Genomic DNA, 15,715 nt, shown 5'->3' on the forward strand with positions numbered 1-15,715 from the left:
TCTCTCTCTCTCTCTCTCTCTCTCTCTCTGTGTGTGCGCGTGTCTCTCTCTCTCTCTCTCTGAATGTCTGCCCCCCCACCCTCTATCTCTCTCTTTGTGTGTGTCTCTCTCTCCCCTCTCTCTCTCTACATTTATAAATCTATTTCAAATGTCGTTCGGAGACGATAAAACAGTGGCGACTTGTGAGAAACGCATCAACGTCCTGATGTATGTAAGTATGTATGTATGTATGTATGTGGGTTTACATCATGCATCTGTTAAGAAATATTTATTTATGTACTCAGTTATGGTGTGTTTGTATCAGTTAACTGAGATGCAGTATTTTGTTCTTGCCTGCGGGGGTCGCTATCGCACTGACCGAATGTCACCTGTTGTGACGTCGCTTCAAGTTTCCTGGTCCCTTCCTGTTTTTACCCGCGCAGTTGGCGGTCGTTGTCATGTCTCCAATAAATGTGCTGAAGAAGCACAGGAGAAATGGCCTCCGTCAAATTACTCCCCGAGTTCAGCGCAAGTGAAGCCGCCCTGATAATGAGGCAAATTATTTTCGTTCTCATTTTTTGTACTCTTGTCCCCTTAAAGCTTAATTTCCCCAATGATATTTCTCTTCAATGTTCTGCACTTTGTCCGCTTTGTGTTGACAGTCGAGATCACAGATATTGCAATCAGCGGGTGTGAGAGGTTAGAAATTATTAACTTTTCCTTGTAATCTGTACTTCCTGAATGATGTCGCAACAAGCTGGAGGTTTAAAGCTCTTTCAATTTAGTTTCGTTATCGTCCAGCAGTCATGAGTGTTCTTCTTCTCTTGTTCCTGCTGGATATCTCTCCTCAAGGTAAATATATTTCTTTCACTACGTTCCTGTTAGGTTCATGTTAGAGGCATTATTCTACCAATGTATGACAGCAGTATCATAAAGGCTCTGTCCCGATATCAGTGAGCTGCTTCATCATGCTGTCTCCTCAGGCAGCAATTTAAACTCAAGTAGGCCGGATTAGTAAAATCATAGCATAATAACCTATAAATGGACGACTCAAAGTTTTCCCTTTGTTTTAGTGCAAAGAGGTACAAGTTCATATTGCAAATGTTTACTTTTATTTAACTTTCTTATTACAAAACATACGATGAACAAACTGACATTCCTTAAGTAAAACAAGTACAATTTCAACCATAAACAATAATAACAATCAGGTTTATATAAAACAACTTGTCAAGATCTAGAAATGATTTTAAATGTACATACATTTCCACATCTGTGTAGAAATGTGAACTGAACTGACTCACTATCTGTGGATAACTCCAAAACAAGTCTTGGAGGAACATAGAGAGTTTCATTCTGCCTGGACAGTTACACTTTGCTTTCACTGATTTAGTGTAATTCTTTGGTTGCGATGATGTGAAGATGAAGGAAGGAAGGAAGGATCTCCGCTGACAGTCTTTGCTTGTATAATAGGGTTTTATTATACAAGTACAGCATCATAACAAGCACCATGGAACGCTTGTGAGAGACTCTGCAGCCGGAATGAGTCGCTCCCGAACTCTGACTTTCAGACGTATTTATACAGTTGATTGTCACTCAAGAAAAGACCCGTTCAGTGGATATTGACAAACCACATGGGACCCCTGTAAACACTACATGACCATATTTGGTAATAGTTCACTTTATAACGGCCATAAACTGTTATCTATATGTCAGCTGTTTAAGCCCAAGGCTTAAACTGCTGACCTCCGGTGCAATTAACATTCCTTGTCCAGTTTAGACTAGCTTGAGGTCCACTTTTCCTTTGTCCATTGTCAGCTGTAAGGCCTTCCCTAGTAGAATGAATATATGTTATTATTGAGATACTAGATATACAAGCAAAATATACCACACTGACAACAATACAGGAGAGAAGTAATAATAATTATTAATAATGTGCTTGCTAAATGGAGAGAATGGAAAGAGAAATAATAATAAATGAGAGAAGTAAAAGACAAATTGTTCAAAGACATTTCAACACGCAGCATTTACTGAAAACTAACCAAGCTGGAAATGAACGTAAAAGAGCGATGTGGATACTGCTGTGGAGAGCTGGGGAGAGCAAGAAGATCGATTTGAGAAGATCGTAAGGCACGGAAGCCGTTCACAGACGGAGATTACATGAAAGAATCATTTACTAAACTATCAGAGAATATATTCTCGGATAATCCCCTTCGTTATACGCCGATTTGACGCTGATGCTGAAACGCTGCATTTTAGTGGTGGGATGCCGTCACTTTGTGCGTCGCAAAATCAACATGCATTGTGGGAAATGTAGTTTATGGACAATATACGCTCAAAAGCGGCAAGACGTCTATCTTATATTTTATTTTGCTTTCGCGAGCCACATAAAATGACGTTGACACCTGTGGTGTAGTGGGACATGATCATCCTACATAGCTACAGATGTGTCAAATTGTGAATCACAGACCTAACAGATGAGAAGATGAGTTATGATTAATAATTCATTATATCTGAGGTTCTGAGCTCATGTAGGAGTTCAATACCAGTAAATCTCTCTGTCATGCAGGTGTCAGAGGGAGGATAGAGACCCAGCAGACCGTGATGGCAGAGTTAGGACACCAGGCTCAGATCCCCTGTGAGCTGCTGGAGACCAGAGATGTTCTTAAGGTCACATGGCAGAAGGTCAGAGGTCAGGGGGAGGTCAATCTGGCTGCTTATAGTAAATTCTTCGGGACCAAGGTCAATGCAGGCTTTGAAGGCAAAGTGGAGGTGAAGCCTGGATTGCAGAGCTCCTCCTTGGTGGTGAGGAACCTGAAGGAGCAGGACGAGGGCTGCTATCTCTGCTTGTTCATCACCCAAGATGGAGCCATCGCTGGCAAATCCTGCCTCAGACTCTACGGTAACTACTTCTCTGTATCCCCATCAGAGCTGGTTTGTTCAGGTGAAGGTGTGGTCAGATGTTCTTGTATCTGAGTATCTGTCCTTGTTTCTCCTGCAGAGCTGCATGAACCCAGACTGGACCTCAGAGACTCAAACCGCACCGTGTCCTGCTCAGTCACAGGCAGACCTGCTGTCACAGTGTCTCTGAGCGTCTCAGGATGTGACCTCTCTTCACCTCACACCAGTATCAGCGTCATCAACGCCGACGGCACGGTGTCCGTCACTGCCACAGCTGGACTGTCAGCGGTCTGCAGCAGCAGCACAGCACAGGTCAGGTGTGCAGGGCGAGTGTTCTCTGGTCCTGAGAGAGAGACCATCACAACCCTACATGTAGACAACGAGCCCTCCACCCCTGGTGAGAAACACTTCCTATGCTGCAGGAACTGGATGATTGATTGATCAAGTATTTCATCATGCTCATGAGTTTGATTGGTTTGATCCTTTAGCTTCATCTAGCAGCCATGTGGAGAAGGACTCTGGGGTTGATAACAGTGGTTACAGTAAGTTGATACATGTGATCTGACCTCATTATTACAAAGCATGCTGGGTAAATTGATGCTTAATCTCCCTCTTTTCTCTCTCATAGTTGCTGTTATATCCATTCTTGTGGCTGTTTTGGTTCTTGGATCTCTTGTTGCCTGTCTCACCTTCTTTGTGTGGAAAGCTCAGAAATTCAGGTAATAAGATCAACCAGCTTCAAACTGTTAGTCTGTGAGCGTCACACCAACAGAGGATGAAGCAGGCGAGCAAATCTACCACACATCTGTCAAAGGTGAAGTGAAGTTTGTCTCATGTTGCCCCTCTCTTTTGTTCAGGGACCCTGAGCAGAACAAGAAGCCTCAAACATCAGACGACACTGATGAGTAAGAGAACTGAACATCCTTTCACTGCTTCTTCATATATTTGATCATGTTTTCACTCTTTAATGTTGGATGTTGTCCACCTTTCTTGAAAATCTATACAATAACACCACATACAAACCACACAGTCTCTAGTTTAAACTTTTAACCATATAGGAAATACATGAGATCATTTATAAAAAGCAGAAATGTCTAAACTTTGTGTTTCGTCCTCCAGGCCTCACACACCTTTGATCGAGCAGGCGAACGAGACCAGGAAGTGATCGCCACGTGTAGTTAGGTGTTTGTTTTGATTCAGTGATGTTCTGTTTATCTCCTCAGTCATGAAGCATGTTGGTGTTGATGCTCTGTGATCTGTGTGGATCAGACTCATTCATAATCTGATCAGCTGGATCTATTATTGTTCAGTTGTATCATATTGATCGTGTTGTACAGTTTGCACCTTATCAATGTTTGATTTGATGTTTTTGATTTTTTGTTTGTTGTGAGATAAATGTTTATAGTCATTAAAGTAATTTGTATAAATACAGTAATAGACTGACTCCTTTTGGACACACACACACACACACATTTTTCTTTCTTTTTCCACAAGAGAATGTGGATGTGATCGACACAGAATCGTTACACTTTGTTGTCTGTTGTTAAGACCTCCGACTTCAGTCTTTAACCGTTTCCTCTCGGGGGGAAACGCTGCATTCACACACGAGACATGACGGCTAACGACACTGTGGGAGAGTTAGAGAGGATATTATGAACAGGGGAGTTGAAGTGTGAGTTGGAGCGACGTGCACATTTATTCATCAGGTTTATATCTGCCCTTTGGAGTTCAGTCATTACCGTGGAGTGTCCAGACGCGGAACCTTCTTCCAGCAGTCATGTGTGTTCTACTTCTCTTGTTTCTGCTGAATATCTTTCCACAAGGTAAATATATTTGTGTTTTACTACGTTCACGTTATGTTTAGACGCGTTATTCTACCAATGTATGACGGTAGCATCATATAAGCTCTTCATATGGATCTTCGTGTTTGACTCGAGCGGTTGGTTTCCGGTATTAAAGTTGCTCCAGGCTTCATCTTTGATATTCTTAAAACCACGTCACAGTAAATGTGGATATAAAAATGTAAACCTACACGGAACTCTGCATGAATAAAAGCTGTTTTCTCAAGTTATATGTCATTTCGTGTCACCAACACACAACACAAGATAATGATAATAATTGAAATCAGACAGCTTTTTGTCTGAATTGCCAAATATAGACCTAAGCATTTTAGATGTTTATTTTACAATATGAAAATCTTACAGCAAGAGAAAAATCAGTGAGCACTCGAGCCGCTTGATCGATTGCGTTTCGCTGCCCCTCATATATCGAATTGCGCGCCAAACCGCGAGGCTTCGAACGTCATACGTCCCCAACACATGCCCCGGTGCGCGCTTCGCAAAAATCTTCCTGGATTACTTGACACACGCTTTGAAGCCTCGACACGAAAGGACACATCACTAGCAATTGCATGGAAAGCTTAAACGACATCCGGTTAGAGCTCAAAAGCACAAATCCAAGTGCACAGAGACATTTAGAGGGCGAGGAGCTGAGTTTAAGTGCAGAGATCATTGAACTAAATTCCGCTCTTGGTTTGACAGACGGCGCTCTACCCATACACACTCCCTACACACACCCTCAAAAGGTGTTGCACTTCCTGTCCTGATCTCATCACATGCTCTCCCTAGCAGTCTGAGGGTTAGTTAGACTGCAGACTGCAACGACTCCTCCGTATGTAAGATCCAAACACAGAGGAGCAGAGGAGCAAAGTGTCTTCTGGTGTATCGACATGACGAAGGGAACTTGCATGAATGTGACTCCAGATTCACACTTCAAACAGACAGTGAGGGTGTGGTTCTCAACCTGAGGAACCTATCACAGGAGGACAGTGGGAACATCTCCTGTGAGTGTGTGCATCAAGGGGGAACACATAAAGTGCGACTCAGTGTGACTGTGGAAGGTAAAGGTTTGATCTCATCATACAGATACTGTGTGTTATGATCAATTCAGTGTTGACTCTCTGTTTGTCTTTCTAATTTAGAAGATGAAGAGGCCAAAGCTCCTCCTCCTCCTCCTCCTCCTCCTCCTCCTCCTGCTGTCATGCTGCTCACAGTGAGTGGTGTGGTTTTGTTCTGCATTGTAAGTGCAGCCGCCCTTGTGTTTGTCCTGAGGAGGAGAAAGCTCCACAGGTGAGGGTTTCAGTCTCAAACTGTGAGGAGGAACACAAACATTCAGCTCTCATCACTCCTCTTTCTGTCTTTGTTGTTCCATGGAACTCTGACATTCCCTGATATTCACAGAGAGAATCCCAGGTCAGGAGCATCTGAGGAGGTGAGTGACGTGTCCTTCATCTTCTTTCCTTAAGTCTTCCAAATCTGCTCTTCATATTTGATTGACATGATTCATTGTTTACTTGACCTCTTTTATTCCTTTAGTTTTATTTACTCTCTGCTTGAGTAGTTTTTACTATTTGTCTGCTAAAAGAAGTTTATTATGGTCATTACTCTTTCTTCTTCCTGTTGTCATGCCATCTTATCTTATCTGTGTATCTGTCCTTGTTATTTTGTTGTTTTGTTGTTTCTGTTCAAAGGAGCCAGACGACGCCTACACGAGCCTCCAGCAGCCTGCCAGTGACCTCTACCAGGCCATCGCCTCAGTGCAGCCTCGTCAACACACTGAGGCCAAACGGGCACACGGCAACGCACAAACGCACCGGGACAACCAGGGACCAGACGGCAGAGAGACGGACCCAGACTCTTACATGTATGGAAACATAGAAGAGACAGACTAACATCACAGACTCTCTGTAACATGTTGACTCTTTGTCATGATGCTGGACGGCCACAGTGTTTTTGTTTAAGTGAAGGAATAAAGAGTGTTGCTGTGTAACATAGAGTCTTAGTAACAAGTCACACTGAGGGCACCAGGGTCACGACCTCGCTCAGTATTTTAAGGTAAAAAAAAAAAAAAACGTTATATAACTTGAAAATGTGTACGCGTGTATATGTGTGTGTGTGTCTGTGTGTTTATATGTGTTTGTCTGTGTGTGTGTGTCTGTCTCTATGTGTGTGTGTGTGTGTGTGTCTGTCTCTATGTGTGTGTGTGTGTGTCTGTGTGGGTTTGTGTGTGTCTGTGTGCATGTGTATGTGTTTGTGTTTGTGTGTATGTGTATATGTGTGTGTGTATGTGTGTGTGTGTGTGTGTGTGTGTGTTTTCTGTGTGTGTGTGTGCGTGTGTGTGTGCGCGCATGTGTGTGCGTGTGTGTGCGTGTGTGTGTGTGTGTGTGTGAGAGTGGCAGTTGAGTGAAACAGACACTCAGAAAGCAGCCTTTAATGATGGATGGACACGTAAACATGTGTTCAATCGCCCTGTATCAACCGCCCCATCTGGAGGTGGAGAGCCACGCCCCTGCCTCTCTATTGGCTGAGGACTTTTGACAGGGTCTTCACACAGAAAACCCAATAGCAGACGACATCCGGTTAGAGCTCAAAAGCACAAAGCCAAGTGCACAGAGACATTTAGAGGGCGAGGAGCTGAGTTTAAGTGCAGAGATCATTGAACTAAATTCTTCCCTTGGTTTGACAGACGGCGCTCTCCCCATTCACACTCTACTACACACTCCCACGCCTACACGGCCCCAAAACGGTGTTGCACTTCCTGTCCTGAACTCATCACATGGACTCCCTGACAGCAGTGTGAGGTTTTAGTTAGCAGAAGAAGCTCTAAGACTGCAGACCGCAACGCCGCCTCTGTTTAGACCCACTGACCAAAATGGGGCTCTGGAAACTCTGTGCTGCTCTGCTGCCTGTGCTGCTGCTCCTGTGTGCTGGGGCTCATGAAGGTAGAGTACAGGAACAACTGTCTTCTTTGTATAATTGTGTTATTTTTGTGTCTTTAGCACATCAGGGACAAACTCACAGACATGCTTTTGCTCTGTGGTTACAGTGAGCCATGTGAAGACTACAGGGAGAGGACCAGATGTCACTCTGATATGTCTCAATACTACAGATAACATGATCATACAGACCGTATGTAAGATCCAAACACAGAGGAGCAGAGGAGCAGAGTGTCGTCTGACGTATCAACATGAAGGGAACTTTGTGCATGGATGTGACTCCAGATTCACACTTCAAACAGACAGTGAGGGTGTGGTTCTCAACCTGAGGAACCTATCACAGGAGGACAGTGGGAACATCTCCTGTGAGTGTGTGCTTCAAGGGGGAACAGATACAGTGCGACTCAGTGTGACTGTGGAAGGTAAAGGTTTGATCTCTTCATACAGATACTGTGTGTTATGATCGATTCAGTGTTGACTCTCCGTTTGTCTTTCTAATTTAGAAGATGAAGAGGCCAAAGCTCCTCCTCCTCCTCCTCCTCCTCCTCCTCCTCCTCCTCCTGCTGTCATGCTGCTCACAGTGAGTGGTGTGGTTTTGTTCTGCATTGTAAGTGCAGCTGCCCTTGTGTTTGTCCTGAGGAGGAGAAAGCTCCACAGGTGAGGGTTTCAGACTCAAACTGTGAGGAGGAACACAAACATTCAGCTCTCATCACTCCTCTTTCCGTCTTTGTTGTTCCATGGAACTCTGACATTCCCTGATATTCACAGAGAGAATCCCAGGTCAGGAGCATCTGAGGAGGTGAGTGACGTGTCCTTCATCTTCTTTCCTTAAGTCTTCCAAATCTGCTCTTCATATTTGATTGACATGATTCATTGTTTACTTGACCTCTTTTATTCCTTTAGTTTTATTTACTCTGTGCTTGAGTAGTTTTTACTATTTTACTGCTAAAAGAAGTTTATTATGGTCATTACTCTTTCTTCTTCCTGTTGTCATGCCATCTTATCTTATCTGTGTATCTGTCCTTGTTATTTTGTTGTTTTGTTGTTTCTGTTCAAAGGAGCCAGACGACGCCTACACGAGCCTCCAGCAGCCTGCCAGTGACCTCTACCAGGCCATCGCCTCAGTGCAGCCTCGTCATCACACTGAGGCCAAACAGGCACACGGCAACGCACAGACGCACCGGGACAACCAGGGACCAGACGGCAGAGAGACGGACCCAGACTCTTACATGTATGGAAACATAGAAGAGTCAGACTAACATCACAGACTCTCTGTAACATGTTGACTCTTTGTCATGATGCTGGACGGCCACAGTGTTTTTGTTTAAGTGAAGGAATAAAGAGTGTTGCTGTGTAACATAGAGTCTTAGTAACAAGTCACACTGAGGGCACCAGGGTCACGACCTCGCTCAGTATTTTAAGGTAAAAAAAAATAATAATAAATGCGTGCGTGTGTATATGTGTGTGTGTCTGTGTGTTTGTGTGTGTTTGTCTGTGTGTGTGTGTGTCTGTCTCTATGTGTGTGTGTGTGTTTGTCTGTGTGCATGTGTATGTGTTTGTGTGTATGTGTATATGTGTGTGTATGTGTATGTGTTTGTGTTTGTGTGTGAGTGTGTGTGTGTGTGTGTGTTTTCTGTGTGTGTGTGTGTGTGCGTGTGTGTGTGCGTGTGTGTGTGCGCGCGTGTGTGTGCGTGTGTGTGTGCGTGTGTGTGTGTGTGTGTGTGTGTGTGTGTGAGAGGCAGTTGAGTGAAACAGACACTCAGAAAGCAGCCTTTAATGATGGATGGACACGTAAACATGTGTTCAATCGCCCTGTATCAACCGCCCCATCTGGAGGTGGAGAGCCACGCCCCTGCCTCTCTAATGGCTGAGGACTTTTTTTGACAGGGTCGTCACACAGAAAACCCAATAGCAGACGACATCCGGTTAGAACTCAAAAGCACAAAGCCAAGTGCACAGAGACATTTAGAGGGCGAGGAGCTGAGTTTAGGTGCAGAGATCATTGAACTAAATTCTGCCCTTGGTTTGACAGACGGCGCTCTCCCCATACACACTCTACTACACACTCCCACGCCTACACGGCCCCAAAACGGTGTCGCACTTCCTGTCCTGAACTCATCACATGGTATCCCTGATGGCAGTGTGAGGTTTTAGTTAGCAGAAGAAGCTCTAAGACTGCAGACCGCAACGCCGCCTCTGTTTAGACCCACTGACCAAAATGGGGCTCTGGAAACTCTGTGCTGCTCTGCTGCCTGTGCTGCTGCTCCTGTGTGCTGGGGCTCATGAAGGTAGAGTACAGGAACAACTGTCTTCTTTGTATAATTGTGTTGTTTTTGTGTCTTTAACACATCAGGGACAAACTCACAGACATGCTTTTGCTCTGTGGTTACAGTGAGCCATGTGAAGACTACAGGGAGAGGACCAGATGTCACTCTGATATGTCCCAATACTACAGATAACATGATCGTACAGACCGTATGTAAGATCCAAACACAGAGGAGCAGAGGAGCAGAGTGTCTTCTGATGTATCAACATGAAGGGAACTTTGTGCATGGATGTGACTCCAGATTCACACTTCAAACAGACAGTGAGGGTGTGGTTCTCAACCTGAGGAACCTATCACAGGAGGACAGTGGGAACATCTCCTGTGAGTGTGTGCATCAAGGGGGAACAGATACAGTGCGACTCAGTGTGACCGTGGAAGGTAAAGGTTTGATCTCATCATACAGATACTGTGTGTTATGATCAATTCAGTGTTGACTCTCTGTTTGTCTTTCTAATTTAGAAGATGAAGAGGCCAAAGCTCCTCCTCCTCCTCCTCCTCCTCCTCCTGTCATGCTGCTCACAGTGAGTGGTGTGGTTTTGTTCTGCATTGTAAGTGCAGCCGCCCTTGTGTTTGTCCTGAGGAGGAGAAAGCTCCACAGGTGAGGGTTTCAGTCTCAAACTGTGAGGAGGAACACAAACATTCAGCTCTCATCACTCCTCTTTCTGTCTTTGTTGTTCCATGGAACTCTGACATTCCCTGATATTCACAGAGAGAATCCTAGGTCAGGAGCATCTGAGGAGGTGAGTGACGTGTCCTTCATCTTCTTTCCTTAAGTCTTCCAAATCTGCTCTTCATATTTGATTGACATGATTCATTGTTTACTTGACCTCTTTTATTCCTTTAGTTTTATTTACTCTGTGCTTGAATAGTTTTTACTATTTGTCTGCTAAAAGAAGTTTATTATGGTCATTACTCTTTCTTCTTCCTGTTGTCATGCCATCTTATCTTATCTGTGTATCTGTCCTTGTTATTTTGTTGTTTTGTTGTTTCTGTTGAAAGGAGCCAGACGACGCCTACACGAGCCTCCAGCAGCCTGCCAGTGACCTCTACCAGACCATCGCCTCAGTGCAGCCTCGTCATCACACTGAGGCCAAACGGGCACACGGCAACGCACAAACGCACCGGGACAACCAGGGACCAGACGGCAGAGAGACGGACCCAGACTCTTACATGTATGGAAACATAGAAGAGTCAGACTAACATCACAGACTCTCTGTAACATGTTGACTCTTTGTCATGATGCTGGACGGCCACAGTGTTTTTGTTTAAGTGAAGGAATAAAGAGTGTTGCTGTGTAACATAGAGTCTTAGTAACAAGTCACACTGAGGGCACCAGGGTCACGACCTCGCTCAGTATTTTAAGGTAAAAAAAAAAAAAAACGTTATATAACTTGAAAATGTGTGCGTGTGTATATGTGTGTGTGTGTCTGTGTGTTTATATGTGTTTGTCTGTGTGTGTGTGTCTGTCTCTATGTGTGTGTGTGTGTCTGTCTCTATGTGTGTGTGTGTGTGTCTGTGTGGGTGTGTGTGTGTCTGTGTGCATGTGTATGTGTTTGTGTTTGTGTTTGTGTGTATGTGTATATGTGTGTGTGTATGTGTGTGTGTGTGTGTGTGTGTGTGTTTTCTGTGTGTGTGTGTGCGTGTGTGTGTGCGCGCATGTGTGTGCGTGTGTGTGCGTGTGTGTGTGTGTGTGTGTGAGAGTGGCAGTTGAGTGAAACAGACACTCAGAAAGCAGCCTTTAATGATGGATGGACACGTAAACATGTGTTCAATCGCCCTGTATCAACCGCCCCATCTGGAGGTGGAGAGCCACGCCCCTGCCTCTCTATTGGCTGAGGACTTTTGACAGGGTCTTCACACAGAAAACCCAATAGCAGACGACATCCGGTTAGAGCTCAAAAGCACAAAGCCAAGTGCACAGAGACATTTAGAGGGCGAGGAGCTGAGTTTAAGTGCAGAGATCATTGAACTAAATTCTTCCCTTGGTTTGACAGACGGCGCTCTCCCCATTCACACTCTACTACACACTCCCACGCCTACACGGCCCCAAAACGGTGTTGCACTTCCTGTCCTGAACTCATCACATGGACTCCCTGACAGCAGTGTGAGGTTTTAGTTAGCAGAAGAAGCTCTAAGACTGCAGACCGCAACGCCGCCTCTGTTTAGACCCACTGACCAAAATGGGGCTCTGGAAACTCTGTGCTGCTCTGCTGCCTGTGCTGCTGCTCCTGTGTGCTGGGGCTCATGAAGGTAGAGTACAGGAACAACTGTCTTCTTTGTATAATTGTGTTATTTTTGTGTCTTTAGCACATCAGGGACAAACTCACAGACATGCTTTTGCTCTGTGGTTACAGTGAGCCATGTGAAGACTACAGGGAGAGGACCAGATGTCACTCTGATATGTCTCAATACTACAGATAACATGATCATACAGACCGTATGTAAGATCCAAACACAGAGGAGCAGAGGAGCAGAGTGTCGTCTGACGTATCAACATGAAGGGAACTTTGTGCATGGATGTGACTCCAGATTCACACTTCAAACAGACAGTGAGGGTGTGGTTCTCAACCTGAGGAACCTATCACAGGAGGACAGTGGGAACATCTCCTGTGAGTGTGTGCTTCAAGGGGGAACAGATACAGTGCGACTCAGTGTGACTGTGGAAGGTAAAGGTTTGATCTCTTCATACAGATACTGTGTGTTATGATCGATTCAGTGTTGACTCTCCGTTTGTCTTTCTAATTTAGAAGATGAAGAGGCCAAAGCTCCTCCTCCTCCTCCTCCTCCTCCTCCTCCTGCTGTCATGCTGCTCACAGTGAGTGGTGTGGTTTTGTTCTGCATTGTAAGTGCAGCCGCCCTTGTGTTTGTCCTGAGGAGGAGAAAGCTCCACAGGTGAGGGTTTCAGTCTCAAACTGTGAGGAGGAACACAAACATTCAGCTCTCATCACTCCTCTTTCTGTCTTTGTTGTTCCATGGAACTCTGACATTCCCTGATATTCACAGAGAGAATCCTAGGTCAGGAGCATCTGAGGAGGTGAGTGACGTGTCCTTCATCTTCTTTCCTTAAGTCTTCCAAATCTGCTCTTCATATTTGATTGACATGATTCATTGTTTACTTGACCTCTTTTATTCCTTTAGTTTTATTTACTCTGTGCTTGAGTAGTTTTTACTATTTGTCTGCTAAAAGAAGTTTATTATGGTCATTACTCTTTCTTCTTCCTGTTGTCATGCCATCTTATCTTATCTGTGTATCTGTCCTTGTTATTTTGTTGTTTTGTTGTTTCTGTTCAAAGGAGCCAGACGACGCCTACACGAGCCTCCAGCAGCCTGCCAGTGACCTCTACCAGGCCATCGCCTCAGTGCAGCCTCGTCAACACACTGAGGCCAAACGGGCACACGGCAACGCACAAACGCACCGGGACAACCAGGGACCAGACGGCAGAGAGACGGACCCAGACTCTTACATGTATGGAAACATAGAAGAGTCAGACTAACATCACAGACTCTCTGTAACATGTTGACTCTTTGTCATGATGCTGGACGGCCACAGTGTTTTTGTTTAAGTGAAGGAATAAAGAGTGTTGCTGTGTAACATAGAGTCTTAGTAACAAGTCACACTGAGGGCACCAGGGTCACGACCTCGCTCAGTATTTTAAGGTAAAAAAAAAAAATAATAAATGCGTGAGTGTGTATATGTGTGTGTGTCTGTGTGTTTGTGTGTGTTTGTCTGTGTGTGTGTGTGTCTGTCTCTATGTGTGTGTGTGTGTGTGTCTGTGTGCATGTGTATGTGTTTGTGTGTATGTGTATATGTGTGTGTATGTGTATGTGTTTGTGTATGTGTTTGTGTGTGTGTGTGTTTTCTGTGTGTGTGTGTGTGTGTGCGTGTGCGTGTGCGTGTGCGTGTGTGTGTGCGTGTGTGTGCGCGCGTGTGTGTGCGTGTGTGTGTGCGTGTGTGTGTGTGTGTGTGAGAGGCAGTTGAGTGAAACAGACACTCAGAAAGCAGCCTTTAATGATGGATGGACACGTAAACATGTGTTCAATCGCCCTGTATCAACCGCCCCATCTGGAGGTGGAGAGCCACGCCCCTGCCTCTCTATTGGCTGAGGACTTTTGACAGGGTCTTCACACAGAAAACCCAATAGCAGACGACATCCGGTTAGAGCTCAAAAGCACAAAGCCAAGTGCACAGAGACATTTAGAGGGCGAGGAGCTGAGTTTAGGTGCAGAGATCATTGAACTAAATTCTGCCCTTGGTTTGACAGACGGCGCTCTACCCATACACACTCTACTACACACTCCCACGCCTACACGGCCCCAAAACGGTGTCGCACTTCCTCAAAACAATTCATCACATGGTCTCCCTGACAGCAGTCTGAGGGTTAGTTAGCAGAAGAAGCTCTCAGACTGCAGACCGCAACGCCGCCTCTGTTAAGACCCACTGACCAAAATGGGGCTCTGGAAACTCTGTGCTGCTCTGCTGCCTGTGCTGCTGCTCCTGTGTGCTGGAGCTCATGAAGGTAGAGTACAGGAACAACTGTCTTCTTTGTATAATTGTGTTATTTTTGTGTCTTTAGCACATCAGGGACAAACTCACAGACATGCTTTTGCTCTGTGGTTACAGTGAGCCATGTGAAGACTACAGGGAGAGGACCAGATGTCACTCTGATATGTCCCAATACTACAGATAACATGATCGTACAGACCGTATGTAAGATCCAAACACAGAGGAGCAGAGGAGCAGAGTGTCGTCTGACGTATCAACATGAAGGTAACTTTGTGCATGGATGTGACTCCAGATTCACACTTCAAACAGACAGTGAGGGTGTGGTTCTCAACCTGAGGAACCTATCACAGGAGGACAGTGGGAACATCTCCTGTGAGTGTGTGCATCAAGGGGGAACAGATACAGTGCGACTCAGTGTGACTGTGGAAGGTAAATCATTCTTTACTCGTGTGTGTAACATTGTGTTACGTCATACTTGTGCTCAAATTGAAACGCATTCATTCGGCCAAAACTGAGGATGAATCACGGATATAGAATGACATCATACTGGCAGTAATGTTAAGTGTTGAGTGCAGATTTGAGATGCAGATGTGTACTGTGGTGCTGCAGATGTTTGCAGGTGTCAACAGGAGCCGTTTGCTCTGATATCTCTCTTCTGTGTTCAACTGAATCAGAGGAGCAGGAGGGCGTAGGCCTCATGGTGACTGCAGCTGTCCTTGCATTCGTCATGGTAACCGCAGCTGTCCTTGCATTGATGTACTGGAAAATGTATCATCGGTGAGAGAATCTCTACATTGTCTTATCTTTAAGAGTTTTAGCTTTACTCATTTTAGTGAGAAGCAACAAACCTGACCTTATGACCTCATGTCCCTCTGCATGGATCATCATAAATGTGTAACATATCAGTTTCAAAGTCTTATCTTATCTCTAGATGACATTACAGTACTCTGTGTCATTGTGAAGGCGCCAGCCTCGCTCATTTCCAGTGGTATCTGTGAAGAAAGAGATGAGGCAGTAAAACCCCCTTAGAGACGGATCTTTGATGTGTGTGTTTGTTCTTCTACCCCACAGAAGACAGACGGAGGCAGCCTGCACCCCTGCAGACACGGTACTGTGCAGGGAAACCTTATAAGTGTTCAACATAAAGTAACGGTTGTGACAACATGTCTGCCTCCTCTTGCAGGAGGACGTGGAGCCTTACAGCACCTTCACACAGACTACCTACGCCCTCTAC

The 15,715-nt window shown here is 45.0% G+C and overlaps 2 protein-coding genes and 1 long non-coding RNA gene across 5 annotated transcripts in view; 2 read left to right on the forward strand and 1 right to left on the reverse strand.

Moving 5' to 3' along the window:
* The first annotated feature begins 539 nt into the window (after positions 1 to 539).
* LOC142989159 (nectin-4-like) lies at positions 540 to 4,304 on the forward strand. The gene is made up of 7 exons (XM_076138577.1): positions 540 to 831; positions 2,546 to 2,878; positions 2,978 to 3,274; positions 3,366 to 3,419; positions 3,506 to 3,596; positions 3,735 to 3,782; positions 3,997 to 4,304. Exons 1-7 carry the CDS (start codon positions 786 to 788, stop codon positions 4,040 to 4,042), a joined length of 915 nt encoding a protein of 304 aa, XP_075994692.1. The 5' UTR covers positions 540 to 785; the 3' UTR covers positions 4,043 to 4,304.
* On the reverse strand, positions 1,073 to 2,211 carry LOC142989165 (uncharacterized). Its single transcript, XR_012960664.1, has 2 exons — positions 2,019 to 2,211; positions 1,073 to 1,279 (listed from the first exon to the last, which is right to left on the reverse strand). It is a non-coding gene; the product is annotated as an uncharacterized LOC142989165 (long non-coding RNA).
* A 184-nt stretch (positions 4,305 to 4,488) lies between the features above and the next one.
* The window catches only part of LOC142989161 (uncharacterized), a 12,661-nt gene continuing 1,434 nt past the window's right edge, over positions 4,489 to 15,715 (forward strand). Inside the window, exons 1-23 of one of the 3 annotated variants that reach the window (XM_076138581.1) lie at positions 4,489 to 4,700; positions 5,657 to 5,776; positions 5,858 to 6,005; positions 6,117 to 6,147; positions 6,407 to 6,579; positions 7,402 to 7,657; positions 7,762 to 8,073; positions 8,155 to 8,308; positions 8,420 to 8,450; positions 8,710 to 9,939; positions 10,044 to 10,355; positions 10,437 to 10,575; positions 10,687 to 10,717; positions 10,977 to 12,227; positions 12,332 to 12,643; positions 12,725 to 12,869; positions 12,981 to 13,011; positions 13,271 to 13,443; positions 14,240 to 14,494; positions 14,599 to 14,910; positions 15,156 to 15,258; positions 15,553 to 15,589; positions 15,665 to 15,715. The exon at positions 15,665 to 15,715 is cut by the window's right edge and continues 1,434 nt beyond it. In XM_076138581.1, the coding sequence (XP_075994696.1) occupies positions 12,158 to 12,227; positions 12,332 to 12,643; positions 12,725 to 12,869; positions 12,981 to 13,011; positions 13,271 to 13,443; positions 14,240 to 14,342 (834 nt within the window). In that variant the 5' untranslated portion in view covers positions 4,489 to 4,700; positions 5,657 to 5,776; positions 5,858 to 6,005; ... (9 more) ...; positions 10,687 to 10,717; positions 10,977 to 12,157 and the 3' untranslated portion in view covers positions 14,343 to 14,494; positions 14,599 to 14,910; positions 15,156 to 15,258; positions 15,553 to 15,589; positions 15,665 to 15,715. Of the gene's footprint in view, positions 4,701 to 5,656; positions 5,777 to 5,857; positions 6,006 to 6,116; positions 6,148 to 6,406; positions 6,580 to 7,401; positions 7,658 to 7,761; positions 8,074 to 8,154; positions 8,309 to 8,419; positions 8,451 to 8,709; positions 9,940 to 10,043; positions 10,356 to 10,436; positions 10,576 to 10,686; positions 10,718 to 10,976; positions 12,228 to 12,331; positions 12,644 to 12,724; positions 12,870 to 12,980; positions 13,012 to 13,270; positions 14,495 to 14,598; positions 14,911 to 15,155; positions 15,259 to 15,552; positions 15,590 to 15,664 lie in introns of those variants that run through there. The other 2 variants (XM_076138582.1, XM_076138580.1) reach the window with 2 other exon arrangements.

This window comes from Genypterus blacodes, unplaced genomic scaffold (genome assembly GCF_046128005.1).
Source record: "Genypterus blacodes isolate CSIRO-AG114 ecotype Tasmania unplaced genomic scaffold, CSIRO-AGI_Gbla_v1 ptg000384l_1, whole genome shotgun sequence".
Taxonomy (NCBI): Eukaryota; Metazoa; Chordata; class Actinopteri; order Ophidiiformes; family Ophidiidae; genus Genypterus; species Genypterus blacodes.

Excerpts from the sequence above, each read along its gene's own strand:
- LOC142989159 (XM_076138577.1), top strand. The coding sequence starts at position 786 with ATGAGTGTTCTTCTTCTCTTGTTCCTGCTGGATATCTCTCCTCAAG. Across the intron at positions 3,275-3,365 it reads CAACGAGCCCTCCACCCCTG|CTTCATCTAGCAGCCATGTG; the intron begins GTGAGAAACACT and ends TTGATCCTTTAG. Across the intron at positions 3,783-3,996 it reads ACATCAGACGACACTGATGA|GCCTCACACACCTTTGATCG; the intron begins GTAAGAGAACTG and ends TTCGTCCTCCAG.